This window comes from Amblyomma maculatum, chromosome 1 (assembly GCF_055883805.1).
Source record: "Amblyomma maculatum isolate TAMU_Amacu chromosome 1, ASM5588380v1, whole genome shotgun sequence".
Classification (NCBI taxonomy): Eukaryota; Metazoa; Arthropoda; class Arachnida; order Ixodida; family Ixodidae; genus Amblyomma; species Amblyomma maculatum.
Window position 1 is genome coordinate 183,055,807 of NC_139344.1, and position 25,811 is coordinate 183,081,617.

Sequence of the window (25,811 nt, forward strand, 5' to 3'; positions counted from 1 at the left end):
CGTGCTGGCATTAAAGATATCGAGAACGCCTTTCTTCTCTTTCCGTCCATCACCATAGTCGCAGAGGGATGGTTCGGTGAATAAGTCGCATATGAACAAGTCTGATTTTGGCGGATCTGCTTGTCGCACACACAGAAATGCGTGATAAAAACCAGTTCAAATTATGCCCCCTATTTCAGTAAAAAATTTTCATCCTGCCTCTATGCACAAGCAGTCTAAAAATAATTACCCACCAGCAGCACCCACCCCACCCGCCAACGCAACCCAAACCGGCCAAACGCCGAAATCGCCGCAGAAAGGAAAAGGCAAAAAGTGCGAGGCAAACTATAAAAAGTAAAACCGCGGCGTGCGCAAATGTCTGCGCAGTAGGCGCCGCTACGTCTGTTGACTGCTGGTCGGTCCAGTAACCACTTTTTTTTTATTTCTTCCAAGGAAGACGTCTTCGCCTGTGGACGACACGTTTAATCTGCGTCATAGCGGGGCTCCCGGTGGGAGCGGCAACGGGCCAAAGAATGAACAGACCCAAACATCCGCAGCAGTACGACCCGAAGATCGCGGGCCTCTACGATCTCGGCGACACACTGGGCCGGGGCCATTTTGCTGTGGTAAAGCTTGCTCGGCATGTCTTCACGGGAGAGCAAGTGGCCGTGAAGGTGATCGACAAGACCAAGTTAGACGACGTTTCGAGAGCCCACTTGTTCCAGGAGGTCCGCTGCATGAAGCTGGTGCAGCATCCAAATGTTGTTCGGCTCTACGAAGTCATCGACACGCAGACGAAACTCTACCTTGTGCTCGAGTACGGCGACGGGGGAGACATGTACGATTACATCATGAAGCACGACCGGGGCGTCAGCGAGCAGGCGGCCCGAAAGTACTTTCGGCAGATCGTGCATGCTATCTGGTACTGCCACAAGTTGCACGTTGTGCACCGCGACTTGAAGCCGGAGAACGTAGTCTTTTTTGAAAAATTAGAAATGGTCAAGCTGACGGATTTCGGTTTCAGCAACAAGTTCTGTCCAGGCCAGAAACTGGAGACTTCTTGCGGTTCTCTTGCTTACTCTGCACCCGAAATCCTTCTGGGCGATTCATACGACGCGCCCAAAGTCGGTGAGGACGGTCGCATCTCTGCGATAGGTTTCAGTAGAATCAGCGGATTCGTCTATTTCTTGCTTGATGTTACAGTGAACTGCAGGCACTTCGCGTCCTCTTGTCGCACAGCATTCCTTCGAAGGCTGTGCCGCTAGAAGACGTGTGGAGTAAATGATGCACACACATATCACACACATATCATGTTTTTCAGAACTTTTTTCAATGAGATGTACCGCTTGTAGACACAAGCCTGGCCTTACCCTTTCAGGTATTCTTGGATACTTTTGGTAGCGAACTCCTGCTGCATGTCGCAACGAGCGCACAGTAACAGCAGCAGCACAGACCCGCAAACTCGCGGACCCTGACGAAATATATGCATTTATTCTCCATTTAGCACTTGGGCAGTGCCCTCCGCTACTGCTTATTATGCAGCTAGCATGTGCTTGCTAGTTAATTAGAATTAAAGTTAATACCTGTAGCATTGTGCAGTTGTTTCTTCGTTTTGACAGATGTTTGGAGCCTGGGGGTGATCCTGTACATGCTGGTTTGTGGCCATGCTCCATTTCAAGAGGCCAATGACAGCGAAACGCTCACCATGATAATGGACTGCAAGTACACTATCCCCCCCTATGTCTCCGATGACTGCAAAAGGCAAGGGTTCCTTTTGATTTTTTTGCTTGTACCTAGTGTCTCGAAAATGTATTGAAAATGTAAACGGTACAAAAAAAGCAAATTGGTAGCACTTGTCTTTCCTCGATACGTGAAAATGCAGGCTGCACGTATAAGTCCACAATGCAAGAATTGGCTGTGGGAGGATTTTCGCTTCATATTGTGCAAATATTGGCCCATACCTTCTCTCATGACTCAGTTTGTCATGTAGTACTAAAGGTCATGGATGCACCACAGTGCACACCAGGTGTCTCGAGTTAACATGACTGTGTATTCTAGCTCATTGAAAAAAACTCGGAGTTGTTGAGAGCTGCACGACCTAGCCTGTAGTATTGGCTTGAAGGGAAGTGTTGATGCAGAAATTTGATCTGCTTGAAAAACAGCTAGCAGTGATGTTTCTATCAAAGATGATTTAGGTAGCTTTATTCGTTGGCCTTCAAAGAAAGCTGTCATTTGACTAAATGCTGTCTCATATATATGCCCTGGAGTGCATGCAAAGCCTCATTGGGGGAGCACTGCAGAAAAACGAGGATTTTCTTCTCCAAGACAAGTGTCAAGGCGGATGAAATTGACTACATATCATATTGTTGTGAACTTTTGAAACTATTCTAGTACAGAAACTAAGGAAGTTAAAAATATGTTCCTTGTTTTACAGGATTGTTCGAACTATGAATTTATTGTATGCATTTATTTCAATGCAGGCTTGCTGCTTTCCAGCTGCTTAGATGAAATGAATGTCCCTAATTGCAGTGCTTTGTTATGGGTCTGGTGCACTGGCATGGTGACACCACTACTCTAGAACAAGTTGCGCCACCTCAAGCGTACGGTATACACAAGAAGCATATGAGGCAGCAGAAGGAGCAACGAGATGTCTGTTGTCAGATAGCGTCACCACGTTAAAATGCAGCCTCTTTCGGCCACTACACGCATGCACCATGTGTGTGTTGCAAAATGAAAAAGAAAGCCACTACTCATTCCTGGCCAGGTCAGCCAGGTGCGCTTCTCGTCCGCTGGGGCGCTCCCTAGCCCCTTCTGTGAAAGGTCTTTGGATGGCGGCTCTTCTTTACAAGAGTTTGGCTCGGCATAGAAACAATATCCCACAATAAATGGGAGAGATTGATAAAGAACAAAGCCAGCGAGCTTTTGCTAGACTTCGCTAATGGTGGCAATGTGACGGCATGCTAGATTTCCCAATAGCGAGTGTCGAGGCCAGCTCTCAGTGGGAAAGCTTTTTAAAAAAAAAAACAGAACTTTTCTATGCAGCGATAACACTGGCCTTATACTTGCTATGAGGTGCTATGTGTGGTACGTGGGTGCACGTGGCAGCATTTACTCTGAGCTCCGTTAGAATCTTCGTGCTTGCTAGGTCGAGGGGTCGTGCTTCAGAGCAATCTCCGTAAAAAGCACCAGGTCAGGCATGGTCACACAAGGTTTGCAGCGCTTGTCTGTGTGGCTTTCGGACCACTGGAAATGTTTATCTGTATTTTGAAAACAACAATTTGGTGCTTGCTTAAAAGTTCTTCATTTGCAGCGCTTGTCTGTGTGGCTTTTGGACCACTGGAAATGTTTATCTGTATTTTGAAAACAACAATTTGGTGCTTGCTTAAAAGTTCTTCTACAAGCTCAAGGAGGTGTAAATGTGCGTGAATAAGTTTTCAGTGCAGCAGTGCCCTCGGATAACTTGAGAAATTGTGCGGTCCAAATGAAAGGCGTTTTGTACGCCATCATGCAGGCTAGAGGTGAGTTTCATTCTTTTCCGGCTCATTTCTTCACAGTGCATGTAATCCAGTTTCAGACATTTTGCATGCACATTCCACATGCTGCTTCCATAGGCTTCGGTCTGGACTAAAGCAGATCACAAGATATTAACATAGCAAACCGATGTAGAGTTCTGATTGGGGCTAGTTGGTGTGTGTATTGTTGTTTCTGTCCTCGTTCTTGATGTTTTCTTGCTACGTGAACATAATTTTACATAATCTAGAAATCGTAATCGAACCTTATACACAAAATGCTGACCTGCTTACCTAGCATGCTGTACTGCCCTGATGCAGTGCTACTGTCATTCCACTCTCGTGGAAGTTCCATAGGAGACTAAAAAATTATTTTGGCCAGCTTTCTGGTAGTATTCTTGTTGCTGTTGTGATAACCAGAAGCGCAATAGTAAGTGTGGTTATGCGTTTTTCTGCTTGCTCCCGTGAAAAGCCGCGATACGATGGTGGTGCTCGGTTCAAAAAGTGCTTTACGTGGCGGCTCCCAGATGGAACCACATGTACGGCTGAAAGTGTGGCACACCAGGCCCACATGACACACTAGTACTACGCTCGGGTGCTACTTGAGTATAGTGGCGAACGACTCTTAAAAGGAGTTCCTGCAGCCAGAGGCATCGGCCAATACTCTTGACATCATAGAAACCGTGGTCTCACAAGAGTCGGTCAATGCCATTGGATGAAGGGTCTTCTTTGAGGGACATCTGCCCTCTGTTTTTGAGTTGTATCTGAGTATAGTGTACTGCAGCTGTGTCGTATGTTGTTGATGGCCTACTTTTTTGCTTTTTAATATTGAAGCATGCAAGTTTAATGGCATGAGGCATACAGGCTTAGCCTGCATAATTCGCGTTTTTCACATACCTGTGTCACCCGTACCGTGTATAATTCATGCTTTGAAGTAGCAACACAAACAAACAGTTGTGGATGCAGTGACCATAGTGCACACTTTGTATGGCTGCAAGGTGGATGAGATTAAGTTTCCAGGCAATCGTGTGGATGTAGCTTGTACAGTACCAAGTTATTCGTAGGCTACCACCCCTCATATAAAGCCCCGTTGTAACCAAGCCACATGAATGTGCCTCCATGGCCTAGGGGTAACGTGTCTGACTGAATGCAAGGGTCCTGGTAGGCTGATTCTGATATCACTCTTCCATATGACAGGAGAGGCCCGAGTTGGCAGCTCCTACCAAACGTAGTAATGTGAGGCAACTCTACATCCAATCAGTTCGTGGCCACCATGCCTCATGATTTTTTGGTCAAAATGCCAACGCTGGGTTTTCTTGTGAATGAGGCCTTCAACGCTATTTCTTTGCAATGAATGTTGAAAATAAACTAAAAAAGTTGGTATCAGTAGCGGTGCTCCCTTAACCCTGCCCCTACAGATACAAATTCACATTGCACCATTGAGAGGCCATGTAATCACCAGTGCATGGAGCTTTGGTTCGACATTTGATGTCCAAATGCTCTTGGCAATGAGTGTGTTCTGGTCAAAATGTCTGCCATTTCTGTGAGCAAGCTGTGTGAAACAGACTTGCAAATGTGCAATTTGTAGAATTCCTAATCTCTCATTTTGTGACAAATGTTGCAGGAAAAATAGAAACAAATTTATTGCATAAAAAATTGTTTATTGTCTTTGGACCTTCAAGTTGGTGTTTCATAAGACTGCTAGCTGCACAAAATGCAACCAGTGCTAAATTTTGCTAACTAGCAACATAATTTGTCATTTTACAAAATTATGATTAAAATCGGGGGTAGACGAGCCGTACGTGAGAGTGCTGGAAGATATATATAGTGGCTGCACAGCAACCATAGTTCTGCATAAAGAAAGTAACAAAATTCCCATAAAGAAAGGTGTTAGGCAAGGAGACACGATCTCCCCAGTACTATTCACAGCTTGCTTAGAGGAAGTATTCTGAGACTTGGAATGGGAGCAGTTAGGGATAAGGGTAGATGGAGAATACCTCAGTAATCTGCGATTTGCTGATGACATTGCCTTGCTAAGCAACTCGGGGGATGAACTGCAATTGATTGGTGACCTAGACAGGAAAAGTAGAAAGGTCGGCTTGAAAATCAATATGCAGAAGACTAAGGTAATGTTCAACAGCCTCGGAAAGGAACAGCAGTTTACATTAGGTAGCGAAGTACTGGAAGTAGTAGGCGAATATGTCTACTTAGGACAGGTAGTAACCGCAGATCCGGACCATGAAAAGGAAATAACAAGAAGAATAAGATTGGGATGGAGCGCATTTGGCAAGCACTCACAGATTATGACTAGCAGCTTGCCGGTGTCGCTAAAGAGGAAAGTATATAACAATTGCATCTTACCTGCACTCACCTATGGGGCTGAAATGTGGAGGTTAACCAAGAGAGTTTTACTTAAGTTGAGGACAACCCAGAGGGCTATGGAACGAAAAATGGTAGGGGTAACATTAAGAGATAGGAAGCGTGCAGAGTGGGTCAGAGAAATAACTCAGGTTACCGACATACTAGTGGAAATTAAGAAGAAGAAATGGGCATGGGCAGGGCATGTAGTGCGAAGAGAGGATAACCGATGGTCGCTTAGGGTAACAAACTGGATTCCAAGGGAAGGAAAGCGTAGCAGGGGGCAGCAGAAAGTTAGGTGGGCGGATGAGATTAAGAAGTTCGCAGGGGTCAAGTGGATGCAGCTAGCACTGAACCGGGTTAAGTGGAGAAATATGGGAGAGGCCTTCGCCCTGCAGTGGGTATAGTCGGGCTGGTGATGATGATGATGAAAATTATGATATTGCTCTGAGTGTGTATTTTGTCTCATATAATGTGGAGATGCCTTTTGTTTTTTTTTTTTTCATAATTTGGGCAGTTAAGGGGGGAAAAATGTGTTGCATATGGCAGTGAAATGTTGAATCACAGCTGCGCTATAAGTGTAGCTGTCATTGCATGTTTCACGGTCAGATGTCATTTCATGGTCTGGTACATTCTGTGTGCCACATGGTCTACGTATGTATTAGTATGTCTGTTCGTTATTGATTAAGTTTTGCATAAAAGCTAAGCACAGCTTATTTAATTATTATTTACTTACTATTTTTACAAAGTATGTTTCTTATACAGTGTTCTGCAACTTTATCGAACCCCCTTTGGAAAAATTCTCCAGCCTCAGCCGGAGGCTTATTTGCATTGAAACTGCGCACAAAGCTTGCGAGTTGTCCCCTTCTTTACGAGGTAAGTTTGACCATGGTGCTGACTTGGTTTGGCCGCGCATGATGAGAAATCAGAACAGTCTGCGACGAGACTGAGGAGCAAAAATGCCAGCGCAGAGTTTCTAGCAAAAGCCAACTGTGGCGTCACCTGGCGTCGCTGGAGGAAAGCACTGTGGCTCAAAAGCGCCGAGGCAAGCATGGCATGTTCCTGTAATGGTGCTAGATGGCGCCACTGCTGCCCTTCGGCGGAAAATTTACGTTTGCGTCTTTTGCTCCTCAGTCGCATCGCAGACGGTTCTGGTTTCTCATCATGCATGGCCAAATCAAGTAAGCACCATGGTCAAACTTACCTTGTAGAGAAGAGGACAACAACGCGCAAGCTTTCTGCACAGTTTCAGCGCAAATTAGTCCCCGGTTGAGGCGGGAGAATTTTTCAAACGGGGGTTCAATAAAGTTGCAGAACAATGTACATGTACAGTCTGTTCTTATGGGAATTAACGTCTGAAAGCAACACGGGCTATGAGGGATGCCATATTGGACGGCTCTGGGTATCTCCAACCACTAGGGAAGTGTGGGGTTTGGAGGGGGGGCAGAATCTCTAACCTGCACTGACATTGCACAGTATGTGAGTGCCTTGCATTTTGCATCCATCAAAATACGACAGCAGTAGCCAGGATCAAACCCGGGTTTCTTGTCTCAGTAGTTGAGTGCAGTAACCATGGAGCCACCACAGCGATGCTTATACATGCACAATGTAGTAGTAGTTGTATAACACAGCCGACATTTTTTGAAATTTTACTGGGGGAACTTAATCTGTTTTATATCTGCACAGGTGTTAAAAAAGAACCTAGGTTTGTAGGCGCTGCTAGGTTTGAATGTCACATGACATCAGGAAAAGCCCGTTGTTGCATTTGGCTTGTAAAGTTTTTCTTTAAGGTCTGTTTTGTATGACTGGTTTATTCTAGTTGTTGCATTAATGCTGAGCCAAAAGGCGCAATATCATTTGCTCTTATCAGGTGCTTCCATTGTGATTTAGAACTAGGGGCAGCTTTGACGTGCGAAGTGAATATCGCACAGCTATGACAGGAGTCACTGGCAATGGTGAAGAACTATATGTTGTGCTTTACTTTTGCCTTTTGTGGTGTTATATGAGGTGCTCTGCTGAACTGCTGCAACCAAGGGAAGTACGAAACAATTTGCTCTCTACATATGTAAATTTCAGCAATCCACTCAGTTTCTTATACTTCCAAAGAAACAGTTATACTCTTTGACACCAGAGTATGCACATTGCTCCATTACTTACTGCATTGCTGCCTTTTGATCAGTCACCATTGATTTTGGAGATGTTGTTGCATCACACATACTTAAGTATTTTTGAAATGTTGGTTTTGCTGGAAGGTGACACTAACAATGTTAAACAACCCTGTTACTTCTGCCTTTTCGAGAATAAATGAACGTTGAAAGCTTCAAAAATATGATATAGGCTTGCAGGATATTAACAAAGTAATTGAGCCATTGTAAATAAACAGCCACGCAATAAGAAGGGCTACTCCTTCATCCAAGAGTGAAGGTACAGCAGTGTGTTTAGCAGTTTTCTGGTGTGCAGATATTTTTATTTCGCTTTCAGATTGACCAAGTAGTTATGCACCATTACTCTGTGGAAGTGGATGACAGTTCATAATTAAAAACTTGCAGCATTGATAATGTTCAGCTGAGGTGCTGAAAAACAATTGATATTGGTGCAGGAAAATGCAAAGTTTTTCACTTACTGGTTTTTTTTTTTAGTATGCTTTTTTTTAGGAAAGCTCTGATCATTGCTGGCATTGTAGTGTATACAAAAGCATGCCACGGCAGTCTCTGTTTGCATGTTAGGCTTTCATATATAAGGTACAACACAAGGGTAAAACACACAGGGTATGCCTGTGGTGTCAGGTTGCAAGATGCCAAATTATTGTTTGAGTGCTTCACATGATTAATCTCGGCTTTGTCTTCGTGATGTGGTCTTGTGAGGTGAGCTAATGGTGGATAAGGTATCTACATATTCTAAAATGTGCTGATGTGCAATTTGTTCACCAGGGTACAGAGGGGAAAATAAATTTGTATATGCAGATCAGAAACTGAATCATATGAAAGCAAGATTTTTGAGTGGCTGTAAGTGGTTTGCTCTGATTTATATAAACATTCAAAGTGCCCACAGTGACCCTTCTTTGCAAGTCAAAGAGTCCTGTTGCTCTATTTTTTGAGAGCTAAAGTTCTGTATGTCATGTAGAACCATTACAGAATTTTTTTGTTTCCTCGTTTCAAGCGGTACCTGTTCCTGCTGTTTTCCAGTGATTCATTGGCATGCTAATGATTATGCTAACAATTTGCAGGATGATAGCTCGCATGCTTATCCGTGACCCGGACAAACGTGCAAGCTTGGAGGAAATTGCTGCCGACCCATGGCTTACTGCTGGCGATGCTCCACAGCCTGCTGATCATCTCCCCCTTATCCACAGAGAACATTTGTCCGAAGAGGACCACTCACACATAATACAGAAAATGGTCAATGGCTGCATCGCTAGCAAGGATGACATTCTTGAGTAAGCGAAAATTTCATCTTCGGCATGCCACAGCCAGAATCTAGAAAATCTATCCCGTAGTATATTCATTAAAATCTAGCCTCGAAATGGCGTGTGAATTACAAACAAAAAATGAAACGATGCTACAAAGAGTTTCGGGTAATTACAATCACAACATGCCAGTTAAGCCATTCTTGTGTGCTGGCAATTTGCATCTTGGAGTTCTTAGGCTATTGCTACTTTTTTTGTTACTGTTTCCACTAAAAGTATCACCCAGAATATTGCGGCAGAACTGGCCTTTTTGCACAGAGTGCCTTTTTCCCCAGGATGCATTGAATCGTGTAAACAAAAGAATGAAATTCATATGAAAATCGGCTTCGATCATGAAAATTCAAACCGCATTATTTGTCCTGCTCTTTTGTAATGGCACTCACTTGGCCAGCCAAACAGCAAGCAGCGCAAAAAACTTGCAGTTAGCTACTTTTTATACTAACTTTCTGAGCTGTTGTGTAAGAATCTGGACTGCAGGATCATGTGCAGCTTGGTTTGCTGTTTGTCTGGCTCATGGGCTGGACCACATGACTGTGGCCTGTGTTATAACTGTACATTGCCATTTGCCTTCAGCACCTAGTTTTACAATAGAATTGGTATAATTGCTTTGAGGTATGCTCGTGATGACAGCAAAGAATCTTCAAGAGCGTGACAAGGAGTAATGAACATCATGTCTGCTTCTCCATAGGTTGTGCGAATTTTTTAGTGCCAGAATAGAGTAATTGGGGTATTATTAATGCATCAGTGTACCCCAGGGCTATTTTTAGTAGCCTTTTTGTTACTGTAGCTTTAATACTAAAAACCATTGAGGACTGCATGGCTCTATATTTGGATTGCCTTGCATTGCCATTAATTGTGCACCCATCTTTTAAAGGCAGTGAGTGGGTACGCCAATAGGTATGCAGTTTTGCACATCAGTTTAGTATTTTAATCCATCTTAAGTGATTGTGGACAGTATTATATGTGGGATGGATGGATAAAACATTATTTAAAAAAAAAAAAACGGAAGAAATACTTAGATTATGTGAAGGCAGAGTTGTTGAATGCCCCTGCCCGAGAAAGAAAAGATTGAGGAAAATAAAAAAATAGAGTTGGAGCCTCGTGTGAAGGCCCTAATGCACAAATAAGAACTCGTCAATGCTTAATCTAGGCGTACTGGAAGAATAGCGCATATGTGAGCGAGCTGGAAACACACGCATCAGGACAGCGAGAGACTGCATCTGAAAAGAAGAAACAAACGGTGCTGCGCCAATTGGTAAACACAACACACAGCTTGTTTGGATGGTTGGAAAATTTGTGACCATTCGCTGACGTCGCTGTGGGCTGGCTCACTTCAGGAATTTTGCATGAGCTGCAAACCTAGCAGCATTCACATGTGTCCAGCCTAGGTGATAAAGGGTGGAGAAGAAAGTGAAGAGGACACTTTAGACTGTTTTACTGACAATTTAATCTCGATCTTGGGATAATTTGCTTTGGTCTTATTTATCTAGTACTGCCGAATATTTGGAAATTTCTGAAACTCTCAAATATCAGTTCTGTGACTAGCAGGAATATATTGGTGTCAACAGCTATGATGCAGGTACATTCATGTAATTGCTGGGTAACATTTGCGTTGTCCTTTTCAGGGCATTAGACCGCAATGAGTACAATTACATGACTGCTACGTACTACCTCTTGGCTGAGCGTAAGCTTCGTGCTCAGCGCCAGGAGAAGGCTCAGCAGCTGAATAGGACATCCAGAGCGGACCTTTCTCCTGTGGCAGTTACTCCAGGGTGAGTGACAAAACTGGTCCAGTATTTGCCTCTTGCAAGGAATATTTATTAAGCAGTCTGCAGGTGGTATATTGCAGTGATGGCATCACATTGGTAGTACTCAGTACCTCAGTCTATGAACCATGCCAACATAAATCAACTTTGCAATATGCGATGCGTTTATCATATTTTTGGTGTCATGGGTAATAAGTGAGCACAAATTATTATATGTCTCTTCGCAAACAGAATCTAAGGAATGTGTATATAAGAGCGTACATTTTCAACTGAATATTTTCATCTCTTGTATAATTCTGTCTGGGGACCACAATTCAAAGAAGTTCATGGCTGTACGCTAGTCCAAACTAGGTGGGAACCCTTTTAACGCTCTAGCATTAAAGGCTTCCCATTCTTCAGAAAATCCGGCGGTGAGAAAAAAAAAATGGGGTGGGGGACACTTAAGCTTCATATTTCAGGCACCTTTGACGTGATAGACACATTCACAATGCTTTGTTAAAGCAGGCTTTTATATACAGTTGCTGGCCGATTATTTGAACTCTGCCATGGCACCACCTTGTGCTCCATAGAGTCATAACAGTCATAACACTCCATGTATAAAACCGTCCAAAATTTCAGATGTTTGAAACGTTTCTCGATCGATTTTCCTGACTTTTTTTGATTGCAGGTAAAAAGCTGTGAAAAATTGCAACATCACTGTCATTTTGTCTTTTTTTTTTTTGCGACCTTAATGCCGCTTAAGATGCATTTCACATGCTGCTATGTATTCACTGTCATAACAAACAGAGATTATTATTATATTTTTTTTAAAGAAAAAATCGCCGTGAAACTGGCAGGAGGGGGGGTTCATTACATGGGAAGAGCTTTAGATTTTTCCTTTCTTTATGAGAGTCGTCCATCCTCTGATCAGTTATCAGTGGAAGTACGCGGTCAACCGCAATCCATGCGTTCTACTGATTTTGTGGCAGTAGACTGCGCCTGCCCCAAACGCAGCATGATAAAACTGAACGTCCTGAAAACCAGGCTTGGCCTATTGGACAGGCCGAGCAAGCCACCACTGCCATTCTGCCAAGATCGTACTGTTTGCCTTGCTTTTTTGCCACCGTGAAAAGGAGACCACTGCTGGGATTTGATCTCGCATCCTCGAGTTCAGTAGCCAAGCATCCTAACTGCCAAGCCACTGTGGCAAGTCAACATCATGTGGTCTTTCACATAATGTGGTAGCCTATGGCTGTATGCTAATGAGTACATGCAGGATGATAGAAGTACTAATTAAGGGATTAGGTAGGTAGGTGCATTGCAAGATGCATGTACACAAACGAGGAGCTGCAGACAGCAGCTTTTAACACAGTGGCATCATGACTTAAAGGCTCAGCTTTAGTGTCCCACCTAATTCTTCCTTTTCTTGCTTGTGCTGCACACAACTTGATATGAAAATTTGGGTGGCACTGCATGTGGTAAATGGCAGCCTGCATACTTGTCAACCCTTCCGATTCACCTGGGAGACTTTAGATTTTTCTGGTTGTATGACCACCGCCTTATAGCTTCTAAAAAGCTGTCTCTGCCTGCACAAGAATGAATTTTGCAAAACCGGCATCGTGCAATATTTAGCTGCATCGTAACCGCCAGCGTGATCATCAGCGGCTACATTAGCAGCAACATGGGCATCATTGGTTAAGGGGAGACCCTGGTCTTTGACCAAATTTTGTTAATATTTAACTAAGAGAGATGAAACTTTTGTGGCTAGTGTATTTTGGCATCCCAAAAACAAATATGCTACAGACTTTTGCCTCTCTCTGATATATTTTAAGATTTAAATTTTTTAATTATTCAGCATGCTCCCCAAGTTTTAATAATTCGTACATTAATGACTAAAAAATTTTGTCTACTTGTTCTACTGTAACCCCAGAGTGCAACTATATCATAAGCTTAATTTTAGCAATAGCAGTTCAAAGGCCGTAACCTGTCATAAGGGGCGCATAAATCTCAAATTTTTTTTTTTCTATGGAAGTGCTAAATTAATTCAATTTTGCCACAAAAAAATTTGTAGTTTTTTGTTATAGTTGCATAGAAGAGTGTATAAGCTTTCATATACATCAAGAGATACCTTGGGCAACAGCGCGTGTCATGCTAAGAAAAACACATTTGAGAAAACAAAGAAAGAAGTTTCAAAACATAGCCTGAACTTATTTACTGCAAACTTGGGCATGAAATCGGACACACTTTGTATTAAAACCCTCCGGGAACATAATCACGGTCATTCTCCTTGATGCGCTTTTGTTTGGAGGAGCCTTGGTGATAAAACGTAAGATCTTGTGGAAAAGATTTTTCTAAATGATCTAGAGTCACCAAGTGGTGCAATAAGCATATATATGAATATGCTTAAAGCTAACAGTAACTCATTAAAGTGGGTTCTGATTGGCTTCCGATGTCAATGCGTTATTTACCACCGATACAATTGCCGGCGAACGGAATGCATGGTCCAGAGGCCGCCATCAAGACGAGTGCGTTTGCATCGTGACCTCCGCAAAAGTTGGTGCTAAGTTCTGGCGCGTGATCGCCATTCTCACGTTCATGCTGTAAACGCAGTTGGCCTGCAACTATTGATAAGCGCCCATTGCTCGTCTTGCACCGCGTAGCATTCAGAAGCAAGTTTATTTTGACAGGGTTTGGGATTCCACTTGTTGCGGGACACTGTTTCGCGACTGCCGCTGTGGCCGGAGGGCGATTTATCCCGGCGTTGAATGCTGCTTAAGTATCACTTGCTTATCTGCACCATCACGATTAAGGTGCCCGTATGTGGCAAAAATTGCCTCGACAAGGTCGTGCCTCTTTCGCTAGTTTGTTAGGCTAATAACGAAGCGCGAATCAAAATATCGCGCATTTCGCACTGTGGTCACGACGCTAGGCCGACTATGCCAAATGGAGAGACCTCAAAATGGCGCCGAACCGCGAGCAGTCGACGCCGCCAACCAACCAAAGCTCACCATTTTGCTTACATGCGGTGTAAGACCAATAGCAGCGCGCGTTTCACTCGATGTTGTTCCTTTGTTTTCCGCTTTGGTGGGCTCGCGCGCTCTTTCGAACAAGATGAAGATTATGCCCGTGGATCGCGTATTTCTCGAACTGCGGGCGATCGAAATTTGCCGCGATTTGACCTCAGTTTAAAGGACCATGCGCGCAGATTCTCGTCTTTGGAACGTTGTAGCGCGTGAATTAGACTGTATTTTTCAACGAAACTTTGGAGGTAGCTTTGGAAAGATCTCGGGGTCGCGAAAACGAAGATATAGTGTTCTGGAATTGAGAGGTATGCCGTCTTCAGCGCGCGACAATGGGAGTGAGGTGGTTGCCGGAGCGATGAAAAGTGTAGGTTGCGCTGTCAGTCGCAGGAGCGCATCAGAAGCATGCGCGCCGCAGATGGCAGCAGGCGCCTGCGGGGCGCCTGCAGGGCGCCTGCTTGGTCAAGCATGATAACACGTGTCTGCAGATAGCGCAGTCACAGTTTCAGTTCGTTTCCTTTGGCTCCTGTGCCCTCCTCCTCCCCTACTGAATGCTCTTTTTTTTTTTTTTTTTTTTTTTTTTTTTGCGCACTACGCGCCCTTTCCAATTGATAAGCTTGGCCACCTGGTTCACGAGGGAAGGTTCGGCTACATTGAATGCCCTTCCTCCAGATGATCATATGTACGTCACTATAGGCACAGTTCTAGGTCACAGCTTATATTGCAGTAATGTGGCTCGAAAGTTCATCCACAAATCAAAATGCAGTACTTGTCCCGCATATTTCATTTAGAGCAAATCATGCGTGCACGAAAGGAAGAAAATGAATTCATCTCAAACTTCGACCACGGAGGTCTTCTTTATCCGTCTGCGGAACTTGCAAAGCTCGTAAACACGCTGGAAGAGTCTAATCTTTTTTTTTTGTTCAAGAATTATTAATGCAAGCAGCATCAGTGATTTTGTAATGTTTTTTTTACAGTAGAGGTGCCCAAGCCTGGATGTTCTATTCATGATAGACAAATGACGCTTCGCATAGTGAAGTTCTACATCCAGATGCGATTCCATTTTTATGTGAAGTTACTAAACCAAAAGCAGAGCAAATAAAGCACCTGAAGGTGCGGAGGTGGACAAAATCGTGTTCGAGGGCTCTATTTAATGACTCTGTCCACGTCTTGAGTACTTTCAAATTTAGCAGCGTAATTCATTCTCGTGCTCGTAGTTCAGTGACATTTTCATATAATTCTGTAGCATTTCATAGGTTCGTACCATAGTCTTGAGCTATTTATTTATATTCACTTAAGTCGCGAGTTGTTTACCCTGCTGGTTTTTGAAGTGGACCGCTGTGTGGTTTCGTGCATTTGTATGAGCTCTCGCTAATCTGTTTCGTGTTTTTTTATACAACTGCCTATTCATATGTATCTGCCCACATTCAAATAAATATTTGAATGACATAATTTGTCTCCAAGCAATCTTCACATATCTCTATTTACATGTGGCGCAAACAATTAAATTACGCTAGCCTAGCCTAAAACATTCTCCATTAGTTTTTCAGTCTACGCGAGCGTCGAAGGGGAACCGCAGACTAGCCCACATAAACCGGCGCATCCGATAATAAAAGTCTATATTGTCATAAATATATGTTAGACATTTGTCATTGGACCTCCTGTTAACGTTTGAGAAATAAAGTATCGAATATGTTCAGGAAATTTCTTACTATTGCTTGTCAGTTATCAGAAATCTGTATCTGACTCGACACCAGAAAAGCCGTCCACAATCCCGCATCGTCATGGTATGTTCTTGGATTCCTGACAGATTGGAATTATGACGGCACAGCTTTTTCAACACGTGATTCTCACCAAGCCATTTCGGTGAGAGAAGAGAGGCCTCGGATGCATGTGTCTCGACGCTTATACACAAGTTCCTCGAAGACGGCCACTTTTATAGGGAACTAGTTCATTTATTCATGTACCGAATCGATTTAATACATTCAGTCAAGCGTGTGGGAGCTCAAGCGACGCATTTTATTGTTTCGCTCCTTCGGGGTCCGAAGAACTAGCGGCGACGGAAGCGGTTCACCCAGCTGTCTGCTCAGCGATCATGCGCTCCTCTTAAGCGGGATTTACACGGGGGATTCCAACGAGGACGGATGTGGAAAGGAGGTGTACGTCATGGGCTGGGCAATCTCGCATCCGCTCCCAAACTCGCACATTCACTCCGGCGATGAAGAGTCATCGAAGAGAGACGTCGACTGTTTAAAGCCGCACGCAGCAGGAGAGGAATGGAAAAGTACACAAGAGAGTTGTTTCTGGCCTACTTATGTTTCTTTACCAGTCAGTGAAAAAAGCAAGCAAAATAAAATAAACAAACTCGTCCGAAATGGAAGGGGCCCGCAGAAAAAGGGTCAAATACAAAAGGCCCGGGTGGGGTAGATCTACTCGCACCTCGCGGAGCATTTCATTTTCCCTCTCGGGGCTCTCTGGGACTCCGGGAGCGTTTGTACCGGCCGGCTGAGATGTCCCCCAGCCCGGAGACTGTGGCCGGCGGTGGAAAACCGGAAGCTGCAATGCCCAGCAGCCTCTCAAAGGCGTGACGTCAGCACAGTCGTCCTTGCTTTGAAAGGGATTTGAGCGCTCGTGTGAATACCGCTTTACATACAGTGCCCTCTCTCCTGTCATCGCTGAAACGACCAGCTCGTCGGTGGCAGACGGCACACTTCTCAATTCTAGAACACTATAACGAGGAGGTCGAAAATCCGATTTTCTGACTGATTTTCTGACCGATTTTCTGACCGATTTTCGGCCGCAAAGATCCGCGTCCCCCCCTTAAGCAGCTGATCAAAGCCAAAATAGCTGGTTGCATTTCATTAGAGAGTACTAGTAATTTCACATTTGCTGTTGCAGCTGCTTGTGTTTAGGGTTAGCTAGGCCACCTGTGTGCAATGCAGTATAAGGTTGGAATTCTCATGTGCTTAAAGTCAAGGCGCTATCCAAGCCCAAGTAAAGATATTTGCAGACATACTTGCAATCTTCACACTACTGATCTGTGCTTCGTGGTGTTGAAAAAAAGAAAACATTTTGCATTTTGCACATGAGGACGTGCTGTTGCCGTGTTTTGCAGTGACAAAAGTGATTTGAAACAAACTAGAACTGAATTCGTCATCAGTATGCAACATGGTGCTCCATCCGCACTGAGGGCCATCACATGGTGCGATGCTTTGAACAAAACTACTCCGACAGTTTCTTTTTTTTGTTCGAAAAGTTTGCCACAAGGCATAAGTTGAGAAAGGGGGAATGGGATGCAGGAGATAGAAAGTTAAAAGAAGTGAAGTCCAGTTGCGCTTAGGTATTCGCAGAGGTTGGTGGTGTAGTGATTGTCCATTGTCCACTTCTCGTAATCGCAATCGCGGTTCAACCGCAGGCCCACCCTCTTGAGTAGCCATTGTCTAACTGGAGTCGTTGCTGGACACCTCCACAACAAGTGACGCGCATCACAGATCTCAGGTGCAGTGTCACAGTGAGGGCACCTGTCAGTCACTGGCAGATTTTTATCACGCCAGTGATGTCGTACAGATGGGGTCAGAGCGGCCCCTGCCCGAATCCGGCGCACTGATACCTCCTCCTGCCGAGTAAGATTACGGGGGAGAGGGTGCGAACACGGAGGAATGAGAGCGCGTGTTCGCTGGCGCAGAACTTAGAATCGGAAACGTGGGCAGGAACGGATCTGGGGAAAGAGGGGAAGGTGGTGGATCGCCTGATGTGTTTATGTGCGTCATAGCATCCGCTTGAATATTATGTGGATTGCGAGCATGGCCGCGAATCCATTGTATGCGCACAGGACATGGGTACTTTGAACAGAGCAAATGAATGGACTGTGTTATTTGGAATGTGCATCGAACGGCCTTAAGCTGTTTAAGGGCAGTGAGGGAGTCTGTGTAAAGATGAACTGCATTGAATGTAGGAACGGGTGGAAGGGAATGAATGGCATTGTAAATGGCTTGAAGTTCCAGTGCCAGAGGGGTGCGCATATCCGCGGTATATGTCACGTCAGTGTTCAGATGCGGATGAGAGGGACTATACACAGAAGTAACTCCTCGCTCTGCAGTATGTGATGCATCGGTATATAATATGCACCCTTCGGGCAGATGTGTGGATGATACAGACGCGGAAGCAGTGGGGCGATTGTCCGTGAGCTGGCAGTACGACTATGGAGGTAGTGTCCTTAAGCGATGGAGTTGTAAAGACTGTTTGCGAGCTTTGTTTGCAATCCGCTGATCAATGAGTTCACTGAGCGTATTTAGCTGGGCATACTCCTGAAGTACTGATATGGGTGTTAGACGGGGGAGGTATGTTATTGAACGCATAGCCTCGCGATTTATGGCCTCAAGGGAGTCCCATTGTCTACGGGTGAGATGTTGAAACTGTGCCTGGTAGATTATACGCGGCTGGAGGACAGAGCGAACAAGCTGACGGGCCGTGTGAGCACGTGACGAATCAGACCTAGAGTAGTGTGAGCGGACTTACGGATGGCTGTCAGCCACGAGGTGCCAGTCCCAGAGGAATGAAGGAGAAGACAAAGAATGCAAACTGTTTGTGCCTGAGGAATCGGGGTATTATCTATCATAAAATTTATAGTGGAGCTTTCCGTAAGCCAGCTTTATTTCCAGTGCGAATGAAACAGGATTTTGTATGTTAAAGAGTTAGACCCAAAGGAGGGAGGCGAAATGTCAATACATCCAGCGCATGCTGGAGGGCCACCTGATGGACAGACGTATCTGGGTGACAGCACCATAAGGTTATATCATCGTCATATGCAAGCACGCGTATAGAAGGGATGGTCTCTAGGGCTCGAGCAAGTGGAATGAAGGCCACATTAAATAATGTAGGGGCGAGAACGGAGCCCTGGGGCACTCCTCTGTTTGAGGGGAAGTGACCAAAGGGCTTTCCATGGACACGCACACTGAATGTTCTACTATTTGTTAGAAAGGCGTGAATGGAGAGAAGAAACCTGTGAGGGAGACCAAGAGTTTGTAGGGAGGCAAGAATGGCTGAGTGAAGGATGTTATGCCTTTGTTATATCTGTAGCGATGACTGTGCGGAGAGTTTTTTGAAGTTACAAAAGTCTGCTGCTGCAAGGTCCCTGCAAAAAGACTCACTGGATGCTGCCTGAAAGTTAAAGGCTTGGCGTTGTCCTTTTCATGTTCAACCCAAAATACAGCTTGTTCATTGGATGCTCCGAGATTGCATTCACCGTGTGTGCAATTACATCCTGTCAGTTTATTTCTTGCACGACGGTTTTTTGTGCAGTGTTGCTGTCATGGTTCTCTTAATGAAAAGAAAAAAAAGCCTGCTGGTAGGACGTTTTGGTTTAAACCAATAAAAGTGCGCTGAATTCAGTGTCTGAAATTTGACTTAAGTGAAGAAAGTCAGTATTCTTTGCATGCAAGGCGTAGCTAGCTGCCTGTGGAACACAAGTTACACTGGTCAGTGTTGAAAATAAACTAAACAAGGAAGCCAGGGGAGTGATGTGATAGTAGTATTTTTAGGTATGCAGCACATTTGAGACAAGGTTGCATGCTTCTGCAGATTCTCACCTTCTAAAAGTTAAGCACTGTTTGTTCACCATCATCGCCAGCTTAGCGCAATTCCATGAGACTGCAAATTATAGCGTGAACAAAGATGAACGCAGAAAGAAAATGCAGGACAAGTGTGAACTTAATTTGCTGAAAAGCCAGCCAATATAAGCAGCCAAGGACTGTGCACAGTCAGCCAAACCTTTCGAGATGAGACATCAACAAAACATGCACATCATATTAAGCTTGTGCAGCTCTTTGTCTGTGCAGCAAATGAGGGAAAGATCTTTTGCAAACAAAGACATTGTAATCAGCTTGTGAAGTGCTGCTCTAGGGTGTCATATGAGATACTCTTGACCTGCAGGAAGGCCTGTGTGGGCCAAACAGGATGTGCGAAAGATCGCACAGCTGACCCACAATGGTCACAAAAAGAAATAGGAGGTGCACATCTAGCATAGGATTGTGCAGTATGCACAATTGCCTGCATTGTGAAGAGTGTGGTAAGGATTCTAGGAAATAGCAGAAATACTAAGGCATGACAGATTTCTGATATGTTATTTTGATTGTACATAATATTCCTGCACATGCCTTGGCTGTTTATGCATTTGCACTAACAATAAATAAATTTAGATGAAGTTATGCCCATCCTGGCGTCGTTTCTTTTCATGTTCACCTTTGTTCGCGCTGTCGTTTTCTGTCTCCAGTATTTTGCACCATCTAGCCCATATTATGTGCAGTCAATCAGTTAAATATAGGTTTATCAACTGCGTGTAAAACACTGACAGGAAGTCACGCATAAGAGTCATGAAGTGTACTCATATAATCACTTGCCCTCTCGCCAAACCCAGGTGGAAACTAGGTGATAACATGTCTTCCTAGTTTTGAGTAAAAACTTCCACCGGAGGTTTTTCCTGCCAGCTATTTTATTTATACATGTTTGTTTTTAATTACAATGAAAATTTCTTGAGCAGCTGAGCATATTATGATTTTCGTGTCAGTTACCAGCAAATAAATTCTGTGCTGACAGTGAAAAAATAAAACTGAAAAGTTCAACCCCTAACTTGTTTGATTTACGAGGTTTAACATCCCAAAGTGATTCAGGCTATGAAAGACGCCATAGTGGAGGGCTCCGAAAATTTCGACCGCCTGGGATCTTTTAGCGTGCACTGACAATGCACTGCACATGGGCGCCTTGCTTTTTGCCTCCATGTAAAAGCGGGCGTTGCGGCTGAAATTTGATCCCACACTCTTGGGCACAGTAGTCGAGCGCCCTAACCACTGCACCCAAAACTTTACTTTATCCAAATTTCAGTATGGCCAACACGATGGTGATTCCCAAATTTGTGTATGCCACCCTCAAAATTTTGCCCTTGAGCCCCAAAATTTGAGTGTTTCTGAGTTTCACCAATATATATAGCAACTAAGTAATGAAATGCAGAACTCATAACGGAACTAGGCATTGAACTTGCAGTGCTTTTGCATGCATTTCTGCACATATGCAGACTTAAGTGCACCCCTGTAATCTTTGTTGCACCTTGCTACTTTCCAAAATAAGTTGTTTCTCAAAATTGTTGCTAATTTTTACATGTTTTCTTGTCAAGAGGCCAGCAGCTACACTCCTCTGTCTCAATATAGCCATTGTAGAGAAAAGCTGTATCGCAGAGTGTGAACACCTTGTGCACCAGCTTATATGCAAAAGCCCTAAAGAGAGTCCTTGGTTTGCACACCTTGTTGAGATATATTGTGCCTTCATGCTTTATGTGGAAACTGTAGAGAGTAGTGTAAGTTGCAGTGCCATCTGACATTGCACGGTCCCCTGCAGACCATACACAATATTTCTTTGGGACGAGAACTGGAGTAGGAGACTGATGGTTGCATATGAATGCTTTTCCGCAGCAAGTCCATAGTTTTTCTGCATGGAGGAAGCAAAAGACAGGATAGGCCCTGTGCTCCAGAATGGTATTACAGAAAATGTGGTAGAAGTTGCATGGTTTTCAGCACACAATCATGGGATTTGCTGGCACAGAAAAGCTGTGTCATGGCAACGCGGCCAAGTCGGCCAAATACAGTTGAAAATTAGCTGTTTTGTGTAACAGTTGCATTTCGCGGGAGTCTCCAGAGCATGAGGCCATTGTGGTTAGTCTTCAAAGCAGCATGTTTAGTTGACTTAGCAAGCAGTCCTTATCAGAAATTAGGCTTAGCGGCACAGCATGGCAGTTTGTTTCAAGCTTTGCGCAATTCACATCAGCAATGCAAGTCCAGATGAGAATATGTTCACAGGCACAGGGGCCGGATAAAGAATTGCAAAGAAGGCCAAGGCACTGTGATATACTTCGTGAATGTTGTGTTTGTACGTATGAACATACTTGCGCAAAGGGATGCTTGGTTCTTTTCCTTGCGTGTGCGAGCAGCACCCATTTAGGCGCGCAGCCTAGCAGTGAGTAATTCCTGATCATTGTCGGTCATCTGCCGATGGCTGGGTGCAAAGAAAGATTATCGGTTCGCCCTTGGTCCTCGAGGCACAATCGCAATGAGACGTGGCCAGCTGCATATGGCGGAGGCTTCAAAAATTGTGATGTCATGGCCTCGCCTATGTTTTCCTCTGTGACACTGTCATGAAAAAATCTTCCCTGCTGGCACCAGCGTTTGCTGTCCAATTAAGGTTCTCAAAGCTGTACCATTAGCTACAGCTTGTTGGAGAAAAAGATTACAGGAAAGAAAATGTATGCTACTGTCTGAAAAAGTAATGCAGCATTATAAATTACTGATAACACATTACGTTTCTCTGTGCAGCGTGTCCTCTGCAGCACCATCGCCTGCACAAGAGCGGCCTAATGTGGCTCAGGTGCTGGCTTCACCCGGTGGCCTGCCAAGCATTGCATTGGACTCATCTGCAGGTCCGCTTGCTTCACTGCTTAGTGTGTGCCCACTTGAAGATGACTCCTCCCTGGCTGTTCCAAGGTCCAATTTGCCTCTTGGAAGAAAGTGCAGCATAGTGCGAGAAGAGGATGACCTGTCATCTCTTGCACCTTCGCACTCACCACCAATCCGGGGTGCAGTCTTTTGTGAGGAAGGTGAACCACTAGAGCCTGATGAACGGGCTGTGCGACCTGTGCTTTCCCTGCCTGCAGCTCCCAGTGCATCATTGCCCCCAGCACCGGATGGTACTCCCCAGCGGCAGTCGCCCACTGTGCGATTGCGCTGCATTCCAGGCCGGCGCTTGCATGCCGTCAAGAGCTCTCCCCAGCTACTGGGTGGTACAGGTGACATGCGTGTGCGTTCAGGAGTGGGAAAGTTGCGTGTGCACGCGACTGGCCGCAACCGAACCACGAGCTGCAGTAGTTCAGATGATGAAGAAGTTGATAAGCGTCGTCATCCTCCCACAGCCAAAGGAGACACGCCACTACAGGGAAGTCCATCAGGCAGTGCTCTACCATCACCGCATGCGCATGATGAAGGCTATTCAGCAGACAGCACAGACAGCTTAGACATTCTGCCAGACCCTGCTCCACGGCTCACTAACTCAGTCTCATGTGGAGACTTGACAGTAGAAGAACCTGGTGTACCCAAGACAGATGAAGGTACAGCTTCATCGGCTGTTCAGTGTGCAGATGTAGTTCTTGAAGAAACTGCACCAGCTGATGCTCCACGAATCTCCAACAGCTTCAGCCTTGCTGCAGGACTAAGCTGCCTCGGACGCAAGTCAAGCCGTGAGGAGATGCGAAGTAGCCGGTCACGCCTTGGAAGCAGCCTTGCTAAGCTAGTCCCCAATGGAAGTCGGAATAGTGCCTCCAACAGTGCTGGGGCTGGACCACTGAAGCCCCAGTTGGACATCAACCAAAATGGATTTAGGAAAGGCCGCAGTAAAAGCCAGTCAGGGGTAGTAGATGTGAAACTTGCGTCCAAGTGCTGCACACTATGTTGAGGCGAAATGCTCTTGTGACAATCTCCCAGAACCGAGAATACTCAAAGCCATCTGACAGTGGATCACATTCCTGGGGGGACCATGCTACAAATGTTTCTTCCGCGCTTGTCCTTATTGCCCCTGGCTGCAAAACAATGGCCAACAGCCAGTATGAGGCTCAAAGGCATTGCTTAATGGACAGCTTTACAAGCACCCTGGAGAGAGCATCTTGTGGGCAGACTTTGTAGCCATAGATTGTCTTCTTAATTTAGACATTACTTTTGTCAATACTGCATAAAAGGAAAGGCTGCAGTGCAATCATTAATGCATGCTAGCGCTGAGTGCTTGGCTTATTCCAGAGTGAAGACAGCCTGTTGCACCGGTTACTTTTTTTGGTTGCAATTCATTCTGGCACAAGGCTTGGTAGTAAACTGGTAGATAATTATGCTGGACTTCCTGGTGGGAACGTGCAACACACTTCCCTCCTTGCCATGCATTAGACTGCTGAAGTGTAAACTGGTCAATGTAATGCTGCAATTGCATCTACTTTTATAGAGGGAAAACAAAATTTGGGATGTGCAGCTCCTTTGTGCTTGCCACGCAGTCCAGCATAGGGAGAAAGAGGATACCCTACGAACAGCACAACAAAGTAGACGCACGGTCAAAACAAAGCAAGTTGTTAGTACAAAGTCATCCTCTTTCCCTATTTACTCAGTGTAACCCTAGTGATGCTGTACACCAAAGTTGTAGGCGTAGCAGTGGAAGTTCAAAGGTGTTGATGTCACATTCCCAATTTACAAAGGTATATGAAAGTTTTGTGTTCAGTGCTCTGTGGGCCTGTGTTGTGCAAGTATTCTTGAATCTACCTGTAACACTGTTCAGGAATTGTGGTTGCAGTGCAGGCACTGGTGTCCTCTTATGTCGTAGTGGCACTTGCAACCCTCATCTGGCACTGCCTCAAAGGCTTTGCCATTACTACTAGGTGTGGAGTCTGTGTATGAGAAGGAAGAGATAAATGCGAAGCCATTGTCGGGCATGCCATTGCACACTAAGCCTTCCACAAAAGAATTGGAGTGGCCATGGTCTGTTTTTGTTTGTTGCTATGGTTGCTGCTTGTGCATTTAAAATGGAAAAGTGGCTTGTGCTTAGGTAGTTTTTTAAATACAGTATGGTGGATACATGTACATACTAGTTGGTCAAAGGCAAGCTTACCACTGTGTGCACTTCCTGCCTTCCCTACTGTTTGTGGCACAAAGTCAGCGCACCATGTATGTTCTTTGACCTGTCTTGGTTGTATGTAACACGAACCACATGTCAAATGGCAGTATGCCCCGGTGTTTCGATTAAGTGTTATAAGTCTTTGTAGGTGTGTTGTCTGTATGCGTGCCTGTCTCTTAAAGCCAACACACAAGAAAACAAGAACACAACTTTAGCAATAATTGTGCAAACTGTAAATGTAGATTTGTTTTAGTAAAAACAAAGAATTGTTAACAAATACTACTTGGTCTTTATTCTACAATTTCAACTATTTCAAACAAATTCTGCTTGAACACCCAGCTACCACTGCACTCACAAGTAACACCATTCATTTACCACTTCACCAACAATGCTGCATGCTTCTTGGCACACATTCCAGACCTTGACATCCAAGAGCACAATACCAGTGCCAACAGCGAAATTACGACATCCCCAACTTCTTCAGTGACTGCTCGGCCTCATCACACACCTGAAATAATGGAATAAAATATAGTACAACATATCAACTGCTGACACAAAACTTCACAGCGGTTCACAGAACCAACCGTGCTATGCACAGTAAAAAAAAATCTGGAAGCGTCCACATCCGACAAGTATTTCTGGGTCTATGCAGAATTAATGTAGCAACAAGCATACATTTTAATGTGATCATCCACACAAGGTTACAAAATGCGAGAATAGCATAAACTGCATTTTTAAAGACTGCCGGACGTGGTAATGCAGTTATTAGTGTATGGCTCTGTAAACAGAAATCACCAAACTTCCAAGCACAGTTACAGTTGTAGTTTTGCACCACAGGTAAGCAGCATTAAGTCAATTTGGCCTCAGCTCTAGGTTGGTACCCTGCAAAACTGTGGCACAGATAAAACTCATGTAGCACTGAAAAGGAAATGGAAGCATTATAATGAAATTAACTGCCTTTGTACAAATTTATGCAGAGTGCACATTGATGTTAAGATGGCAAACATGGTGTACCTTCTTTTGCCAGAGAAGTGTTAAGGCTGGC

The 25,811-nt window shown here is 44.6% G+C and overlaps 2 protein-coding genes across 2 annotated transcripts in view; one reads left to right on the forward strand and one right to left on the reverse strand.

The window, feature by feature from the left end:
- Window positions 1-336: 336 nt before the first annotated feature.
- Snrk (SNF related kinase) lies at window positions 337-25,043 on the forward strand. Its single transcript, XM_084589756.1, has 5 exons — window positions 337-1,107; window positions 1,599-1,740; window positions 9,073-9,282; window positions 10,938-11,084; window positions 22,438-25,043. Exons 1-5 carry the CDS (start codon window positions 513-515, stop codon window positions 23,567-23,569), a joined length of 2,226 nt encoding a protein of 741 aa, XP_084445882.1. The 5' UTR covers window positions 337-512; the 3' UTR covers window positions 23,570-25,043.
- LOC146205075 (regulator of microtubule dynamics protein 1-like) overlaps window positions 25,033-25,811 on the reverse strand; it is a 112,492-nt gene continuing 111,713 nt past the window's right edge. The window contains exon 9 of the mRNA XM_084589761.1: window positions 25,033-25,274. Within this exon, the coding sequence (XP_084445887.1) occupies window positions 25,227-25,274 (48 nt within the window). The 3' untranslated portion in view covers window positions 25,033-25,226. The remainder of the gene's footprint in view (window positions 25,275-25,811) is intronic.